The sequence below is a fragment of the Macaca fascicularis genome, chromosome 8 (genome assembly GCF_037993035.2).
Source record: "Macaca fascicularis isolate 582-1 chromosome 8, T2T-MFA8v1.1".
NCBI classification, from domain to species: Eukaryota; Metazoa; Chordata; class Mammalia; order Primates; family Cercopithecidae; genus Macaca; species Macaca fascicularis.
This window is the reverse complement of record NC_088382.1, coordinates 23,183,474-23,204,008: the sequence shown is the minus strand read 5'-3', so window position 1 is coordinate 23,204,008 and position 20,535 is coordinate 23,183,474. Positions and strand designations below refer to the sequence as shown.

Sequence of the window (20,535 nt, the reverse complement as noted above, 5' to 3'; positions counted from 1 at the left end):
CTACTTTCCTTTAAAATGAGCAGAGTTGGCTTGGCAAGGACTGTCAGAAAGAGTGTTTCTGAGTAGGCAGGAATTTAGCACTGGGGAGATGCCACCAGCTGCAGTGGCTTTCCATTGAGAGGAAGTGGGAAAGGAGAGGGAAAGGGCTGTAGGGCAGCTGGAGCCAGAGGTCTGAGGCTGTATGTGTGGGCACATGAAGTGATACATGTTGGTGTCCATTTCTGGGAATGGCAAAATGGTGCATTGTGTGACTTCATTTACTCATCCCACTCTGAGACAGCCTCATAAGTCCCCAGGGAACCATCACCTATGCTCCAGTCTCTGGCACCAGAGCTTGATAGAAGAAGAAAGAAAGAAGGACTTTTCCATTTCCAAGAGTCCCCCTCAAGCTCTTTAAGCCTTCATTTCCTCCTCTCCGCAGTGGGGATGAGAAACACACAAATCTCCTAGGCTTGAGGGAGAGAAGAACAGGGCTACAAGGCACTATACACTGTGCTCAAGACCAGCTGCAGGTCCTGAGCAGGAGCATGGGATCCGGGTTCCATGGCAGGTTTGCCACTTTCTATGCATGTCACTTTGAGCAGGTTGCCTCATCTCTGTGTGCTCAGCATCCTCATCTGTGTAGAGAGGGTTCTGATAGTGTCCACAGAGTTGTCGAGGTAATCCACATAAACCACAGTGTCTGGCATGTGGTGAGCCCGTAGTGAATCTCAGCCAGTACTATCGATAAATTATAAACATTTCTTGAGGCATGAACCCGAAAAATTGTTATCAGAGAGTAACATCTAAATAGTATGCTAAACCCTTGAGGGGTGAGTGTCCTGGGGTAACAGGTTTGAATGACAGGTGCCCAGAAAGGGAGGGGAGGAACCTGCAAAAGGGTGAAGAAAGGGTTTTTGTTGGGGGATTGGGAGGGCAACAGGAATGAGTCTCACAAGCTTTCTGACACGGCACTCAAGCCACACCATCTGCCCTCTCTAGCTTACAGCTAACTGGTTTTTGGGGTCTCTTCTCTGTCTTCTTTCTCCAACAGTTACCAAGTTAGAAGTCTAAATAAAACGTTTCGGTGATGTCCATAATGGAAAACAGAGGCAACTTTATTCCATGAAGAATGAGGCCAGGAGTGTATGTTTAGGTGGAGGGGGTAGAGGAAGGGGAGAAGGTATCCATGCGACAGAGGAAGACCCTCATTAGAGCACAATGGAGTCAAGTCTGGGGTCCAAACTTGATCTTGCCGTTCATTAGATCTGTAACTTTGGATAGAGCAATAAACACAATGGCGCTGGTCAAGTTTTCACATCCTTAAAATGGAGGTATGGATTCTTTTCAGTGAGGAAGTATGAGAGGGCAGGAGGATGATGTCTGTGGCCAATAGTGCATTCTGAATAAATGCATTTCATGTGAAAACTCTTGGAACCTTGCTCCCACCTGACCCATCTGGAGTCCTGATGACTCTTCCTCCTTCCTCTTGCAGGTTCCTCTGGCTCACAATATTTTTGGTCTCATTGGCCCCAATGCAGGGCTTGGCCTTGCCATAGGTAAGAAGTACCCTCGAAGAAAACGAGAAGCCCCTGAATGTTGGCTTTGGGTCTGTTGCCTTTCCTCCCCCTTTTCTTATCAGAGGAGGTAGGTGGAGAGGCAGAAGGAGGAGGAGGGCAGCTGGCAGGGGTGTGGAGAGATGAGCTCGTAATTCCCACCTGGAACAGGTGTTGGTCCGAGGGAGAAGACCACAGGCAAAGCGAGTGGACTAAATGGAGGAACAGAGGAGGGATGGTACTGACTATGGGTGGTGCTGACTGTGTCCTGTTTGCTCTGGCCACAGGCATGGTGGATTCCTCTATGATGCCCATCATGGGGCACCTGGTGGATCTACGCCACACCTCGGTGTATGGGAGTGTCTACGCCATCGCTGATGTGGCTTTTTGCATGGGCTTTGCTATAGGTATGTTGGCAGGACCTGGTGTCTCACTTTCCCCTATCTACTGTTTTCCAGCTGGAAGTGCAGCCAGGAAGCTATCCTCCTAGGGTTCTGGAGATCTGTGACCCTGAGACGTCCTCTGGGTCACCCACCGCCCCTAGCATAGCGTCTTACGTGGAGGACGCTCCATATGGAGGCTCCATAGACACTTGTGACTTTGATGTATCCCTCCCAGGTCCATCCACCGGGGGTGCCATTGTACAGGCCATCGGTTTCCCCTGGCTCATGGTCATCATTGGGGTCGTCAACATCGTCTATGCTCCACTCTGCTACTACCTGCGGAGTCCCCCAGCCAAGGAGGAGAAGCTTGTAAGGAGCGCCGATTGCTTAAAAAAAAAAAAAAAATTCACTTCTGTTTCTTTCCATCATCTCTCTCATTCCCTTTCATCCTGGGCTGTTATTTCCTCCCTCTGTTGCTCTATTAATATTCTCTCTGCTTTGCCATGTTTCCCAATCCCCTTTCATCTTCATATTTCTTTTGTGCACTTTCTTAATTTCCCTTCTCTAAGTTACCACTTCCTCTCTTTCTGGGGCTATCAGGAAGGGTCTTCAGTAGACAAGGGAAATGGGGGCAGAAGACCATCAAAGACATCCTGTAGTTACTGTTCCAAACTTGCTAGTTACTAGCAAGATGTGAATTACCAAGTTATCTCCCTCATAAGTGGGCAGAATTCCATTGGCACATCCATTCATCCTCTCACTCACTCTAGCGCACCATTATCCTTATCAGGTCTTTTTTTTTTTTTTTTTTTTTTTTTTGAGATGGAGTTTCACTCTTGTTGCCCAGGCTGGAGTGTAATGGCGTGATCTCGGCTCACCACAAGCGCCGCCTCCCAGGTTCAAGCAATTCTCCTGCCTCGGCCTCCCAAGTAGCTGGGATTACAGGCATGCACCACCATGTCTGGCTAATTTTTTGTATTTTTAGTAGAGATGGAGTTTCTCCATGTTGGTCAGCAGGTCACCTTTTTAAAAGTACAAAAATCCCAGGGAAGAGATCCATACCATAGGATTTTCTTTAATAAAGCACTTCCCTCTTACTGCAGCACAGACATCCTGAGAGCCTGATGGGTTTGGGATGGCGACAGAGGCTGCTCAAGGGAACAAAAGAAGACAGGAAGGTGTGATAGGGAATGATGTTGATTCCATTTGTCTTCCTGCTGTAACTTCCACTACCACCGTTAGATTCAGTTAAAAGCGTATGAGATATTTGTCCTGACAAGGGTTGATATATTGGGTACCTTGGGAGGCTGGTGCATGCACAGGCAGGGGGTCCTGTGCATGTTTCCTGAGTACTTAGCAATGCCAGACTTGGATGAACTAGTGGGAGAACAGAATGGGGAGACTGGTGGGAAAACAACAACAACAACAACAACAAAAAACATGTGCAGTGGCTTCTCCTCTTGCCTCTCTCTGCAGGCTATTCTGAGTCAGGACTGCCCCATGGAGACCCGAACATATGCAACCCAGAAGCCCACGAAGGAATTTCCCCTGGGCGAGGACAGTGATGACGAGCCTGACCATGAGGAGTAGCTGCAGAAAGTGCTCCCTGAATTCATGACGCCTCAGTGACCACCTCTTTCCCTGGGACCAGATCACCATGGCTGAGCGCACGGCTCAGTGGGCTTCACATACCTCTTCCTGGAAATCTTCTTTCCTCCCCTCCCATGGACACTGTCCCTGATACTCTTCTCACCTGTGTAACCTGTAGCTCTCCCTCTACGCCTTGGTGCTGCAGTGGCCCAACTTTTATGGCAAGACAGAGTGACGCACCTTCCCCCTGCTGTGAGGTTGATTAAACTTGAGCTGCGACGGGTTCTGCAAGGGGTGACTCATTGTGTGGAGGCGGTAGTGAGCAATGTGCCCCTGAAACCAGTGGAGCGACTGACAAGCCTCGTTTATCTGTTGCCTGATTTTCTCTGGCGTAGTCCCAACAGATTGGAAGAGTGTTACCCTCTGTTCCTCAACATGTTCCTTCCTGGGGTATCCCAGCTGAGTTGAGAAAATGTTCTCAGCATTGTCCTGCTGCCAAGTGCCAGCTTGAAGAGTTTTTTTTTTTTTGCATTTTTCTTTAATAAAGTGAGCGATTTTTCTGTGGCTAAATCTACAGCTGCTAAAAGGGCTTTATCCTCAGTGAAAAGCATCTTCTATTTTCATTATCATTGGGAAAGAGGAGGAGCCCATTTCTCTTCTGTGGAGTTATCGACATTCTCCTGACCTCCCTGTGTGTTCCTACGTTTTCTGAACTTCTTAGACTCTTAGAAACAAAAGTAGAAGACAGACAGAAAAAATAATTGATTAGACCCATGATTTCATGGGAAGAAGTGAAAAGAAACTGCCTTGAAATCCCTCCCAGTTGTAGATTTCCTAATAGGAGGAGTGTAATGAGACATTGTTCATACTTGCTAATAAATACATTATTGCCTAATTCAGACCTGATAAACTAGATGTCGTTTTATAGCACGAGAGTATTGGGCAAATAGAGCAAATACTATAAATATTATCATACTTTGCTACCTTTTTGAAACACTGATTGGGTGATGGGATTTCAAAGAGGTGGGAGACGTGGCACCCACCTAAGTAGCTCCCCATCTATTTGGACAAACAGGGTATGACAGTATAAAAAATGATTGATGCTGCAAGTTAGTATACATTCTGTGTTCAAGTACAACGAGGTGGGATGTTCACAGGCTGGGTGGGAAATCATGGCAGAGATAGAGGTAGAAGCAGGATGGAGAGACCCACCGAGACAGGCTTTGGGATGCCTGGATATCAGATTGGGGTTTTCAGACTTTATCTGGAATGACACCTGGCTCTGATTTTTGCACTGCTCTGTAGGAGTCTGCTGGCTCCAACACAAACCCTGAATCACCAGAGCACATTCAAGCTGAACCTTTCAATGAATCTTTATCATGCACACGGTAGATACCTGACTTACAGACATGTTTTTAGGGGGCTGGCATTAACTAGACTCACCTGATTTCCAAAACCAGATGCATTATATTCATCTTCGGTCAGGATGACATCTTTCTCAGATTTTGAAGGAGCCCAAAGGTGAAATTAGAAAAGTGTTTGTCGAAATATATAAGTACACATGCAGAGTGAGTGAAGGACCACTGGGATGCCTTACACAGGTGGGAGTGGGGTGGGGCGGGATGCGGAGCTCTGGCAATGACAGTCTGCTGACTCTGACATTCACCTGGGGCAGGGTTTATAACCAAGACTGGGCTTGTTGCAGAAATGAACGCATTTAAACAATGGGAACAATTTTTTTTTTCGGAGAAACTGATTCCTGGCTTGCCAGCTAACGTTGTTTGAACAATATGCAAAGATGTGGATAAAGGGAAGCTAATGGATACAATTCGAGACTTTTTTTTTTTTTTGAGACGGAGTCTCGCTCTGTCGCTCAGGCTGGAGTGCAGTGGCCCGATCTGGGCTCACTGCAAGCTCCGCCTCCCGGGTTCCCGCCATTCTCCTGGCTGAGCCTCCCGAGTAGCTGGGACTACAGGCGCCCACAACCGCGCCCGGCTAATTTTTTGTATTTTTAGTAGAGACGGGGTTTCACCGTGGTCTCGATCTCCTGACCTTGTGATCCGCCCGCCTCGGCCTCCCAAAGTGGTGGGACTTTTAAAACAATTCTCGACAAGGGTAAACACCAGGCCAGGCACAGTGGCTCACGCCCATAATCCCAGCACTTTGGGAGGCCGAGGCAAGAGGATCACTTGAGCCCAGGAGTTCGAGACCAGCCTGAGCAGCATGGTGAAACTCCTTCTCTACAAAAAATTGAAAAATTAGCCAGGCATAATGGTGTGTTCCTGTAGTCTTAGCTTCTCAAAGGGCTGAGGCAGGAGAATCACTTGAGCCTGGGAAGTGGAGGCTGCACTGGGCCATGATCGTGTGACTGCATTCCAGCCTGGGCAACAGAGGGGGATCCTGTCTCAAAAAAAAACCAAAAAAAACAAACAAAACAAAACAAAACAAAAAAACAGTCAACACCTAACACTACAAAGTAAGTCACAACACTTTTTAAAATTATAGACCAGAGGTAGGTTAAAGATCATAAATGTAGCCTATATATGGAAGAGTATGAAAAGGAGAATTCCACAAAAATAGGAAATGGAATTAGCCTTTATTAGTGGCCTTATAAAGAAGGCCACTATTGTAAAGAAGAGAATGCATGGTCAATTTCCCATATTCACAGGTCAGATGAATTTCTTCTAACAATGAAAATGCCACCCAGCAAAGATGAGCCACAAGAAATTTTCTATGAAAGTGTCATAGAATGGCACTCCACTCCACTGTGGGACAGCTGAAGAGATGCATTTTTCCCTGGTGAAAGGGAGGAGGTGCAGAGACTATAAAACTCTTTACAGAAAGATGGGCTTTCTACCACCAATTACCATGGAGCAAAGAAAACAGTGCAACTAATGAGCCATGGTGCTCAATAAGCTAGGAAAATGTTGGAGTTTATCAGAGCATTAGAAACAAATCAGAAGACACATCCTTTCCCAAGTGCAAAAGCAGGAGAAGTATGGCAATTCCACACTAGAGTGGCAGCTACAGCACCTTAAATTAAGCAGAAATGCAGAGAGCGCATGGGATGATGAATGGGTGGCAGAAACAGCAGTGTGGCAAGTGACAGGAAAGTTCTTATGGGGAGAGAACCAAACTCAAGGGGATTAAGGTATTAATCCTATTAAGGTAGCCTACACCTTTAAGAAGGCCTGTTGTGATGGCCACAGTCTCAGAACACCACTGGAGGAAGCCTGAAATCACTAGAGGGCTAACTCTAGGGTGAATATTAGGAAATAGTTTCCCCCACTGTGTTCTCTTACATATGGAATTAATTTTTCCAAGGTAAAGCCTAAACTACCTAAAATCATTTTAAAAAAAAATTTTAGAGACAGGGTCTCGCTCTGTCACCCAGACTGGGGTGCAATGGTGCAGTCATGGCTCACTGCAGCCTCCACCTCCTGGGCTCAACCCACCTCAGCCTTCTGAGACTAGCTGGGACTACAGGCACATGCCATCACACCCAGTTTATTTATTTATTTTTTAAATTGTTATTACTTTTTGTAGAGACAGGGTTTTGCTTTGTTGCCCAGCCTTAAATAAATTCACTAGTAACTTAGCTCCCTATTCCTGGAGGCAGCTCTGTAATGGTTGTAGGAGTCAGTCCTCTGAGGCTTATTTGAAGAAAGGGCGGTGCAGCCCTTCCACACACCTTCCCTGGATGTGTGGCCGATTCTCTGCAGGCTTTGACACCCCATGGCTGCTGCAGTACACAATTCAGTTCTGCTGAGCTCACCACTACAATTTCGTGTATGGGACAGGATAATATAACGTTCTCTGCAACAAGGCAGGATTGGAGCATGGTGGCTTTGGTACACAGCGCTCTCTGCTGTTGCTGGGAGGGGCTGAAGAGAGAAATGGTCAAGTCACAAGGTGGTTGAGGGAGGACCAGATCAGGAATAAACAGACCTAATCCTGACGTCCTAGCCTAGTTATGACATTAACTAGCTGTGTGACCTGGGACAAGTCATTTCACGTCTCTGGGCTTTGGCATCCACTTCTGTAGCTCTGGCTTTCTGGGGCTCCATCTGCCACTGGCCCATTTTGGGATGGCCTTCTGTGAGCCCAGGAGCAGGACCTGAGCGAGGAACCAAAGACAAATCTGAGCAGTCACACAAAGCTGAGAGCCAGCATCACCCCAGAAACACAAACGTCATGTCAGGTTTTCATTTGTTGCTATCAAGAAATTATTAGAAGTAAAGTGTGTTGTGTTCCCCTCCACTCCTCCTTGCCCTCCTTGTTGTCTTCCTCTCCTTGTCTTCTTCCTCCTCCTCCCCTCCCCTCCCCCTCCCTGTCCCTCCTCCTCCCCTCTCCTCTCCTCCCCCTCTCTGTCCCTCCTCTTCCTCTCCCTCCCCCTTCCCCTCCCTTTCCCTCCTCTTCCTCTCCCTCCCTTCCCCTCCCTTTCCCTCCTCTTCCTCTCTCTCCCTTCCCCCTCCCCGTCCCTTTCTCTCCTCTTCCTCTCCCTCCCACTCACTCTCCCCCTCCCTTTCCCTCCTCTTCCTTTCCCTCCTACTCCCTCTCCTCCTCCCCCCACTTCTCCTCCTCCCCTTTGTCCTCCTCTCCTCCTCCCTGCTTCTTCTTCCCCTTTTTTCTTTTTTCTTCTGGAGAATGAAGAGTACAGTGTTAGAGGCATGAGCATGGTCAAGGTCTTTTAGGATTTGTCATCGAAATTGAGTCATTATGTAGTCTCTGGAAATCATAAGGGAGAAGAGTGCATTTTGGGGATCATACTCTGCTTGTTTTGACTACCGACCCTAGGTCAGTAATTGACAATTTTTCTTCTATTCTTTCTTTCTTTTTTTTTTTTTTGAGACGGGGTCTTGCTCTGTCGCCCAGGCTGGGGTGCAGTGGCACGATCTTGGCTCACTGCAACATCTGCCTCTCACGTTCAAGCAATTCTCCTGCATCAGTGTCCCAAGGGGTAGTTGGATTACAAGGCATGTGCCACCATGCCTGGCTGATTTTTTGTATTTTTAATAGAGACAGGGTTTCACCATGCTGGCCAGGCTGGTCTCAAATGCCTGAGCTCAGGCAATCCACCCGCCTTGGTCCCCCAAAGTGCTGGGATTACAAGTGTGAGCCACCGCACCCAGCCAGCAATTATACCTATTAGGTAGAATTAGGGTGTGCTGAGGGGCAGCTGATCAGGGTGCAGGTCACAACAGGTTGCTGAACAAATCATCACAGGAAAGCAGGAAGTTTTGTGTGTTCATGTGCAGGTGGCCTGGTGCTCAAAGTAGATCTGCCATGATATTCATGGAATGACAGGGAGCAGGTGGGGCAGCAGTGTTACAGTGTTGCAAAGCAAAGCCCTCTGGGGCATCTCCACCACATAGAAACATGTGACAGTGAAAACTTTCTTATTTGTAACATGAGAATAACAATGACCCGGTTGTAACAGGAGTGTAATTAAGATGAATGAGGTAATAAGAAATAGAGAAAGAACATACTTTATCAACCATAAAACCCTATTTAAGGCAGGTGCGGTGGCTCACACCTGTAATCCCAACACTTTGGGAGGCTGGGGAGGGCAGATCACCTGAGGTCAGGAGTTTGAAACCAGCCTGGCCAACATGAAGAAACCCCATCTCTACTAAAAATACAAAAAAATCAGCTGAGTGTGGTGGCACACACCAGTAACTCAGGAGGCTGAGGCAGGAGAATCACTTGAACCTGGGAGGTGGAGGTGGCTGGGAGCCAGGATCACACCACTGAACTCCAGCCTTGGCAACAGAGCGAGACTCTGCCTAAAAAAAAAAAAAATCCTGTTTAAGTGCTACTTTCTTTTAGCAGTGAATTCAATTATCTTATCCCACAGAAGAGGAAACTGATGAGATGGGTCTCACTATGTTGCCCAGGCTGGTCTTGAACTCCTGGGCTCAAGAGATTCTTCCATCTTGGCCTCCCAAAGTAATGGGATTATAGGAATGAACCACTGCCACCAGCCAAAAGCCATTTTTTGATAACAGCTTTATTGAGATACAATTCACATGCCATACAATTCATCCATTTAAAGTGTACTATTCAGTGGCTGTAAGTATAGTCACAGGACTGTGCAACCATCACCGCTATAAATTTTATATTTTCATCAGCCCAGAAAGAAATTCTGTGCCCATTAACTATCCCTGAGTTTTCTTTCATCACCCTCCAGTCCCAGGTAACCATTAATCTTTCTCTCTCTATAGATCTGCCTATTCTGGATGCTTGATATAAATGGAATCATACAATATGTGGTCTTTTGAGACTGGCTTGTTTCACTAAGCATGTTTTCAAGGTTTATCTGTATTAAGTAATCCCACACCTGGGATTAAGTAAACATAAAAAAAACTTAAAAGTTCATCTGTGTTGTGGTATGTATCAGTACCTCGTTTCTTTTAATTACTAAATAATGTCCCATTATATGAATATATTACATCTCATTTGTTCATCTTATTTCATTCATCAGCTCATGGACGTTTGGGTTGTGTTCACCTTTGGGCTATTATGAATAATGGTGCTCTAAATATTTATGTACAAGTTTTTGTGTGGGCACAGGTTCTCATTTCTCCTGGGTATATACCTAGGAGTAAAAAACTGTTGGGTGCTATGACAACTTGATGTTAAAACTCTGAGGAGCTGCCAGACTGTTTTCCAAAGTAGCTGCACCATTTTATATTTCCGCAGGCGGTGGATGAAGGTTCCAATTTCTCCACATCCTTGCCAACATTTGTTATTGTCTGTCTTTTTAATTATACCCATCCTGGGGGGTGCGAAATGGTCGCTTGTGGTTTTGATTTGAATTTTTCTGATGATCAATAATGTTGAGCATCTTTTCATGTACTTATTGACCATGTATATATTTTCTTTACGGAAATGTCTATTCAGAGCCTTTGTCCATTTTTTAAAAAGTGGTTGTCTTGGCCGGGCTTGGTGGCTCGCGCCTGTAATCCCAGCACTTTGGAAGGCCGAGGAGGATGGATCACAAGGTCAGGAATTCAAGACCAGCCTGGCCAACATGGTGAAACTCCATCTCTACTAATAATAGAAATATTAGCCAGGGGTGGTGGCGTGTGCCTGTAGTCCCAGCTACCCAGGAGGCTGAGGCAGGAGAATTGCTTGAACCCGGGAGGCAGAGGTTGCAGTGAGCTGAGATTGTGCCACTGCACTCCAGCCTGGGTGACAGAAAGAGACTCCATCTAAAAAAAAAAAAAAAAAAAAAAATTTGTCTTTTTATTATTGAATTGTAAGAATTTTAAAATATATATTCTCCATACAAATTCTTTATCAGATATGTGGTCTGCAAATATTTTCTCCCATTTTGTGTGTTGTCTTTTTGCTTTCTTGATGGTGTCCTTTGGAGCACACATGGTTTTAATTTTGATGAAGTCCTCCATGTGTCTATTTTTTCTTACTGCTTATGCTTCTGGCATGACATCTAACAACCCGTTGCCTACCCCATGGTCATGAAGATGTACACTTATGCTTTCCTCTAAGAGTTTTTAGGTTTAGCTCTTACATTTTCATATTTGATCCATTTGTATTAGTTTTTGTATATGGTGGGAGGTAGAGACCCAATTTCATTCTTTTACGTGTAGATATCCAGTTGCCCCAGCACTACTTATTGAAAAGACGATTCTTTCCCCATTGCATTTACTTGCATCATTTCTGAAAGTCAATTGACTATAAATGTAAACATTTATTTCTGGATTCTCAATTCAGTTCTAGTCATCTATCTGTCAGCCTTTCTCTTTCTGCTACTATCTCATGTCTTAATGTAACTGTCTAGTAAGTTTTAAAATCACATCGTTAAAAAGTAATAATACCTCAAGTATATGACAGAAAACAGCAGGCTTTTCTGTCATCTTTTCCCACTCCCGAATCCTGTCCTCCACTTTCACACTTTTATCTATTTTATTATTTTTACTTTTTTACATCTACAAAGTCTGCTTACTCAGTTCTTTCTTGATTTGCCTTTTTTTTTTTTTTTTTTTTTTTTTTTTGGTCATGCCTATTGTCTTTCTTTAATGATAGGTGGAGATTGAGTATCTTTACTGGCTTCTTCCCGTCCTTCAACCTTCAAACTTAATTATTTCATTATTTAGTCACTTAAGTATTTGCATTATAATGACCTTATTAGCAATGCTTTCTGCAGAACCAGGGATGGTGTCTGATTTCACCACCTTGCTCTGCATTTTGTTGTTGGTGAAGCTGATGATGTCTACTTTGCTGTTTCTGGAGTTGCTTTGTTTACTTCATTTTCCAGATTGCTCTCACCCATTCTTCTCAAGTCCACTAACCGTTTTATGAAGCCTCTTGACTATTCGTTTCTGAGCATAGCAGGTCATCTATTGGCTTCATTTGTTTCCAGCCCTGTGTCCTTTGGATTCATTCTCAAAGCCACCTGCATGGGCTTTGGGCTGGTTTTTCTTGTGTGGTTCTCCTAAACTGGACTCTAGTTTCCTGAAATTGGTTTCTTGTTCTTGGTGCATTTTCATCTTCTGGTGGAGTATGTCCTCCAATAATTCCTCCGATGGGTGCAAGGGCGGCATATAATCTGAGACATCAGATGTGTGTGAAAATGTCCTACTTGACTGATAATTGCCTGGGTGCAGAATTCTGAAATGAATATTATTTTCCCTCATATTTCCAGTGCTTGTTCTTTGGACACGGTCTCAGCATTGCTGTTAAGAAGCCCTGTGCCATTTGATTCTCCATGTTTTGAATGAGGTCTGTGGTTGCTTTTAGTTACTGGAATCTTATTCCAGGTCTTTAGAAATTTCACAATAATAAGTATTTGTTGGGGTCTTTTTTATTCATCGTGCTGCACACCCAGTGGGCCCTCTCAATCTGGAAATTCATGTTGTCTGTTCTGGCAATTTTATTGTACTATTATCTTTGATTGTGCTACATCTTTGCTTTCTTTCAGAAATCCTATTGGTTGGATGTTGGATTGATTGATTAATCTTTCCTTTTCCTACTATTCAATCATTTTAACTTATTTTATTCCACTCTCTAAGAGACTTTCTCAATTCTATATTTAGCTGTTCTTCAGATTTTTTTTTCAGCGATCGTAATTTAATTTATAAGAGCTCTCGGAATTTCCTCATGGCCTCCTAATCTCATTTTATGGTTGAGATATTTTTTCTCTCTCTGAGGGTGGGTCAAGCTATTTTTTCTCCATACATTTATGTTTCTTCAGTTCCAATCTTTTTTTTTTTTTTTTTTTTTTGAGATGAAGTCTGCCTCTGTCACCCAGGCTGGAGTGCAGTGGTGCAATCTTGGCTCACTGCAACCTCTGCCTCTGGATTCAAGCAATTCTCCGCCTCAGCCTTCTGAGTAGCTGGGATTACAAGTGCCCGCCACCACGCCTGGCTAATTTTTGTATTTTTTTAGTACAGATGGGGTTTCACCACGTTGGCCAGGCTGGTCTTGAACTCTTGACCTCATGACCCACCTGCCTCGGCCTCTCAAAGAGCTGGGATTACAGGCGTGAGCCACCGCGCTCAGCCCTCAGTTCCAATCTTTGCTTGTTTTGAGCTCTTTCACTCAGAGACTGTCTTCAAATATCTTGCATGCATTGTAAAGCTTCTGGAAGTCTACATGCAAGACTGGGGTTGTGAGCTCTTAGGGTGACTGGTAGGCATTGGCTCTTGTGTTGGAGAACTCCCCAATATCAGTGTCTGTAGGACTTTTCTTGTAATTCCTCCAGTGGAGACTCTTCCTCCTGGTGGTGAGGATGGGTAGAGTCAAACTTCTTGGAACAAAGTGGCTAATGGGGGCTCAGGGTGGGGAGCAGACTCTCAGCCAGGTCACTCTCACTGTGTGAAGTGTGGTGCCGCTCCCCTGCCTCCATGGCGAGTCCTCACTTTGTACCCTCTCCGCTTCAAGTTTTCCACATAATAAACCCTTCCCCCTGCATGATGACAGGGCTATTGGCTGACTTCAGGGCGTGGTGGATGGGACTGAGGTGTCCTTCCCTACACTTTTTCTTTTTTCCCATGAATCTGCCTTTTTTTCCCCCCAGCCCCATACCTTACATCACCTTCAATTCCTCTGTCTTGCGTTCTGTGGTAAAAGTTGACTATTTTTATTGGCGTCTCCTTGTGTGTAATTTGGTATTCAGACAGCTTACTTTTGCTAATGTTCTTATCAGTTTTCACCCAACATTTTCATTCCAACAATGTCTAAAAAGCATTTCTATCTTTCATGGGCTATTGCTTACTTCCCCAAGTTATTTCCTTTTAAATCTTTTCATACAGTAGCTACCAGAGCTTACAAGAGTCTTTCTTCAAATCTTTCCAGCACATTTGAAGGAAAATGGGGGGAAATTCCTCAGAGTTTTAATTTGCTCATAAGGACATTGGAATGATCCGGTTTTGAGCTCCTTCACTGTGGAAGAGAGTTTGGCCTATGGGCCTGTGGGCCTGTGTTTGTTTGTCATGCTTGTAGGAAGAGGCCGAAGTGAAGGGTTCTCCTTCTCTATGTGGCATGACAACTCTTCTTAGCAAGTAGCTGGAGCAGAGCCCTAGCTGAACTGCTTGTGGCATGTGTAGTACTCTTGGTATGCAAAGGTGTGGGAGCTGATGTGGCAATTTCCACTCTTGTTGACGCCCCACACCTGAAACATTTTCCAGAAATTATAGTAGCAAAACCTACGCATCCCTCAACTCGACTCTGGCTGCCTCTGAGTCCATCCTGGCCTCCAGCCCCTGCCTCTCAGTCCATCCTGGCCTCCAGCCCCTGCCACCCTGAGCCAAGGGGTTTCTTCTGGAAATCACGTCCACTCATTCACGTCTCACAGGCTTTGCCTTCGTCTGGGTTGAATCACAGGTGAGTTCGCCTTCACGCCATCTGCTCATAGCTGTGGCAGCAGAAATTCTTCATCGTCTGCACGCAGATGCCTCCTCCCATAATTTTCGGAACGAATACAGATCGTGTCATGAACAGGTAGAAGAGATGAGACAGACTTTAAAGAGCTGAGGTAACTATCCTGACTCAAGTTCTAGGATCTCCCCTGCCCCAACACTGTTTTCAACCTTTTTCTTGGGCCGAGCACGGTGGCTCACGTCTGTAATCCCAGCACTTTGGGAGGCCGAGGTGGGTGGATCACCTGAGATCAGGAGTTGGAGATAGGCCTGGCCAACATGGTGAAACCCCATCTCCACTAAAAATACAAAAATTAGCTGAGCATGGTGGCTCATGCCTGTAGTCCCAGCTACTCAGGAGGCTGAGGCAGAAGAATCCATTGAACTCAGGAGGTGGAGGTTGAAGTGAGCCGAGATTGTGTCACTGCACTCCAGCATCTCAAAAAAAAAAAAAAAAAGGCTTTTTGTTTTTTTTTTCTTCTCCTCTTCCTCCTCCTCCTTCTTCTTTCTCCTCCTCTCCCCTCTTTTTAAAGGGGGAGTACATACATACTTTATGTATGTAAAGTGCACAAATTTTAAGTGTGTGCTTGGCAAATGTATGTGTTTGTGTAACTACCACTCAGAACCAAATAGAGAGCACACCCAGCACTCCAGAAAGCTCCTTCCATCCCTCCTGTGTCAACACCCACCCACCTCCAGAGGTAACCACTGTTCTGACTTCTCTCCCCATCAATTACTTCTGCCTATTCTTGACCGTAATAAGTGCTTCTCCACTTACGCGGGTCTCTCCTCATTTTTCTCATCAGGATTGTATACTTTCCTCTACCTGAATTTCTTGAAAGGGAGTCTATGACATGTTGGTTCTCTTAAATGCATCATTTCACTTCCTCCCCCTGGGGTGGGCATTGTGGTCCCCATTTTACAGCTGAGAACAGCCTGAGAGGTTAAATAATCAGCTTGAGGTCACATAGTCACTTACGCAACAAGCAGCAGAACCCAGATTTGAACTCAGGTGGGTCTGACTCCAAAGTCTGAGGCCTTTCCTTAAGTAATCAGTCTTTCAACACCTTTTGCTTACGAACAAAACTCAATACAAGGCTTTTTTCCTTTTTTTTTTTTTTTGCAACAGTGAATTTTATTATTAATGTTTAAATGGGCTGTAGAAACTTTTCTGCATATTTTAAGAAATGTGCTATGTTACCTTCACCTTGCTTCTCCTTCCTTCTGAGCCACCTGCTGAATTCTGTCTCAACTTTGACAATGAAATTGGCCTCAGATTTCTAGTATTTGTGACGGACAGCCAGAAGACCAATTCCCAGAATTTCCAGAAGAGGGCAGTAGAGCCCATACTAAATTGCTCAGACACCAAACTGGTAGATTGGATCTGCCTGGACCAAATTCTGAGACTTGAGACTTGATGCACTTTACTTTCTATTAAAGAAAGTAATAGGGCCTTACACACACTGGCTTGCACATTTTAAGTAACACCTTTACACATTTTAAGTAAAGTTTATGATATGGTTAGGCTCTGTGTCCCCACCCAAATTTTATGTTGAATGGGAATCCCCAAGTTTTGAGGGAGGAAACTGGTGGGAGGTGATTGGATCAGGGGGCTGTTTCCCCCATGCTGGTCTCATGATTTGAGGGAATTCTCGTGAGACCTGATGGTTTTACAAGTGTTTGGCAAATTCCTTTTTCGCTCACTCTTCTCTCTCCTGCCGCCGTGTGAAGAGGATCCTTGCCTCGCTTTCATCTTCAGCCCTGACTGTAAGTTTCCTGAGGCCCTCCCAGCCATGCAGAACTCTAAGTCAACTAAACCTCTTTTCTTTATGAATCACCCAGTCTTTGGTATGTCTTTACAACAGTGTGAAAACGGACTCATACAGTTTATTTTCCGCCTTCTCTTCTCCCTTCCCTGCTTTTCCTTTGTCTACATTCTTGTCTTCCTTTCCAACTCCAGCCTTCCTGAGCCAAGGGTGGTTGCCTCTCGCTCTGTCTTGCCTCTGAACTTCTCCCAGCTCTCAAAATAAGTGGGTGAAAATTCTGTTTTCTTCAGGCTGTGTTCCCCGCCCCACCCCCAGGATAATCCTAAAAAGTAGCTTACTGGATGTGTCAATGATTTACCTCAAAGTGACAACATTGTAATGACTGACTTCAGTGCAACAAGCATTGCCTACCATCTGGCTGGTACTAATCAAATCTATATGGGATTCTGTAAAGAAAAAACCAAAAATAATAACAAACACTTACTGTGTGGTATCATGTGCCTGTACTTCTGGCTCCTCAGGAGGCTGAGGCAGGAGGATCACTTAAGCCCAGGAGTTAGAGGCTACAGTGAACTATGATGGTACTATTGCACTCCAACCTGGCCAACAGAATGAGACCCTACCTCCTAAAAGAAAAAAAACAAAAAAAGACCCCAGAGTCACTTACCCAGATAGCCATAGCCACTGCCAGTGTTATTGTTACTATTCAGGGTGTAAGAATGGTATCTCCCCAGGCCAGACTGTGTGGTCAAGGGTACCTCTATGCCACACACTTCTCTTGCCCTCCTCAGAACTTTCCACAGTACACGAGCTTGGAAAATCTTGGTTGATTGGAACTTGGAGAGGGAATCCCACTGAGAGTACTCACTAGCTGTCATTTCCCTAATCTGGGTGTAGCATCCTCATCTATGAAACAGGGAGGTTGGTCTTTACCAGCCCAACTATTCTAGGATTCTGCATATCCTGCTTTTACCTTTTATTAGGACCTGAGAGAGAAACACTAAACTGGAATCAGCCAGAGTTCCTTAGGTGGACCAGTGGAATGTTTTACGCACCTCTGACTGGCAAATCTGTTTACTTTCTGTTTTCTAAGCCTTTTGAATATTGACATTTTCTCATGGGACTCCTCAGATCAGTGCTCAGTAGTGAAAGAGAGACAGAGTTTGGGCTGCGGAGATCCCTGGGAAGTGTCCACCACGTCAGATAAAACTTCAGTTCCCTGATGGCACCAGGCTTGGGCCTCTGTCTGCCTCTTCAGAAACAAAAGAAGCATTGCAAATAGCATCACTGAAAGGCTGCAGAGAAAGAGAGAACGTGCCTTCTATGTTCTTTGAGAATCAGAAACTGGCAGGGCTTTCCTTGGCATAGGACTGCATTAAAGAAAAAATTCTGCGTTCAAATGAATGACTTGAGTAACTCTGTTGATGAAATACAGTTATGCCCTGCAAATCCTGTGTGAAATGTTATCTTACAGTTGATTCAATTCCTCCGCATCACTTTCATTCCATTACAAAACCTAACTTTTCCTCGTTGATCAGACCTGAAATGAGGTTTAATGTTGGGCATGGAAGACCATTAAAAGGCATGAGAGTCAGAGATTAGGCATTACAAGCACTGGACACACGTCGTGGGTACTAAACACCTGAAAAATAATTAGTTCTGGCATGTTCATTTTCTAAAATAACCATGTCATACTGGATGGAGGTCTGGCTTCAAAATCAAAGACGTGGTTTGGATTTTGCCTGCCCTGGGAGGCCGTGGGAAGATGTCTTCTCCTCTCTGAATCTTATTTCATGGAGTGTGGTAAGACTTGGTGACTATATTTACCCTGCCTTCCCCAGGAATGCTGCAAGCACCAGAGGAGGGGAAGTGTGTGCTCGTAACTGCGAAAACCAGACAATACGCCAGTTATGACTGCTAGTCTGCAGGTCACTGCACCTGTGGATTGAGTGGCAAGACAACTATTTTGCTGGTTTTCTGCCTATCCTGGTGCAGAATTCAGACGGAGCCTGAGATGATAGAACAGAGAACATTGGTGTCTGCTGTGGGTCTTAGGCGCTCCCTGTGGTGCTTCTTTCTCCTACAAAGGCTACTATAGTTGCAGCTCGAATCCATCAATCAAATGGACCACAGATATTTACCGCTAAGCTATTAAACCCAGCTTACATGGGAGGTGTAGACAAGGCATGGCCAGCCCATCCTCTAGAGGCTGGGAGAGCCTAGGCAGGCAGTGCAGGAGAAGCACAGTATGTGGTGGGGCCAGGCAAGCCCTGGAGGGATTAGAGAGAGTGATGCTCAGAGTGAGGGGCCAGGGAGGTCTTTATAGACAACTGCGGTCCCAAAAAGTGGGTCCTCAAGGATGGGAGGGAATCAAATGACCGGATGACAGGTGGAGTCATTTGGAGCCAGGGGCCACAGTGATCAAAGGCCAGGAGGTGAGGCAGTGAGTGAGGAGCTGGTGCGGGAGGAGGCAGCGAGGCTGGGAGGATGGGGTGGGCTGGATTCTAAAAGCAGGTGGTCTTCGGGCCAGGGTCTGTGAACTGTCTCCTAAGGCACTGAAACCAAAGGAAGACAGACAGGCCTGCAAGACTGGTGTGGCTGTCACACAGGATGAACGGGAAGCAGGGAGGCCCATATGGGACTCAATGGTAATCCCGGCAGGCCTCCTCCCCTTTCAGAGCCCCGGCTGTGGGTTCTCAGTGTCTGTTTGCTACAAGACACCATCTGTTTTTGGGGTTGTAAGCTCTCGTTCGTTCCCTTGGTTTTGGCCTCCTACTGTGCCTCACCAGCAAGCCACTCATTGTCCCTGTAGCTGCCCTGTGGCCCTTTCTGTCTTCCCGACAGCCTCACAGAGGGTGGCCCCGGGGCCACAGCTCAGCCCTGGTGGCCTCTGAGCTGTGTCTGCCGGGCAGATGCACAGACACCAGATCAAGGGCAGAGCAGGCCAGTTAGTGCCTGGTCCTCCTGCCTGGATGGGACCTGGCCTGCATTGAACAGTGATCTCCAGCACTCACAACCACAAGCCACCACCTCAGCCCAGCACCCACGTGTGGCCCCAGCGAGCTCTAAAGACTGATTTCTGTGCCTGTGGCCTGCTCACATTCCGGCTAGAGTTGCGAGCCCTGGAAAATCCTCAACCCACTTCAACTCATCCTGGATCCCAGCCCTGCTCACCCCTTGTCAAGGAATACCCAAGCCTTGCTCAACAGGCCATCTGGTGTGTGCAGAGGAGAACCCAGGCTTCAGGGTTAGAAAAGTGAGCTGCAATTTCTTGCTGCTCCACTTATTCTCTCCATGACTTCAAGAGGGCGTCACCCCTGGGCCTCGCTTTGCTGCGTGTGTGCAGGAGAAGGTTTGGATGACACCTGTACCAGAGCCCTGGGTCCGAATGGAGTGACCTGTGTGAAGCCATGTTGCATACTCTAGAGTTCTGTACAAATGGCATGTCCCAGGCTCTCAAGAACTTTGGGAAGATTGCCTTCCTTTCCAGAACATCTTTGTGAATTCAGCTGGGACTTCTGGAGGCAGGATTGTAGCCCAGAGGCATGATGGATGCTGGGAAGGAGAACAGAGTGAAGAGAATATCTGCTTCTCAGTATCACTGGTGTTGATAGATCCAAGGTTTGCTTTAGGATGCCAGGACCTGCAGGAGGCAAAGGGACATGTTCACTGCAAACCCCTCAATTAGTCACAACAAGTGCCGCTTGCAGAGGGAAGCCTCCTGCTTGCAGTTGTGAAGTCAGGACTCAACTCACAGTGTCTTGCTCAAGGTCCACATAAACATATTATTCTCACATTTGGGCATGGCCCTGCTTGGCAGAACTGAAGCTGCATACATGAGGCATATCTAGGTGTGGTCCAGCTGCTGTCTGATGCTTGCAAAGTTGGTAAAGAGGATGCAGAGAGACAAGAGCCAGCATCTGTTCTCAGCTGTCTAAAGGTCCACTTGAGATCAGATCGTAGAAAGTGAAATGTTTGGGCCAGGTGCGGTGGCTCGTGCCTGTAATCCCAGCACTTTGGGAGGCTGAGCGGGGGGTGGATCACAAGGTCAGGAGATCGAGGCCATCCTGGCTAACACGGTGAAACCCCGTCTTTACTAAAAATACAAAAAAAAATTAGCTGGGCGTGGTGGTGGGCATCTGTAGTCCCAGTTACTTAGGAGGCTGAGGCAGGAGAAAGGCGTGAACCCAGGAGGCGGAGCTTGCAGTGAGCTGAGATCGCACCACTGCCCTCCAGCCTGTGCGACAGAGCAAGACTCCGTCTCAAAAAAAAAAAAAAAAAAAAGAAAGAAATGTTTGGAGAATGATTCAGATAACTTTCTGTGTACCCTGGGGTAAGTCACTTAACCTCTCTGGACATGTTTTTCCATTCCCCATAG

The 20,535-nt window shown here is 46.0% G+C and overlaps 1 protein-coding gene across 1 annotated transcript in view; it reads left to right on the top strand.

Moving 5' to 3' along the window:
- The window catches only part of SLC18A1 (solute carrier family 18 member A1), a 35,629-nt gene extending 31,211 nt beyond the window's left edge, over positions 1-4,418 (top strand). The window contains exons 13-16 of the mRNA XM_005562726.5: positions 1,475-1,538; positions 1,823-1,942; positions 2,154-2,287; positions 3,395-4,418. Of these exons, the coding sequence (XP_005562783.3) occupies positions 1,475-1,538; positions 1,823-1,942; positions 2,154-2,287; positions 3,395-3,508 (432 nt within the window). The 3' untranslated portion in view covers positions 3,509-4,418. The remainder of the gene's footprint in view (positions 1-1,474; positions 1,539-1,822; positions 1,943-2,153; positions 2,288-3,394) is intronic.
- The last annotated feature ends 16,117 nt before the right edge of the window (positions 4,419-20,535 follow it).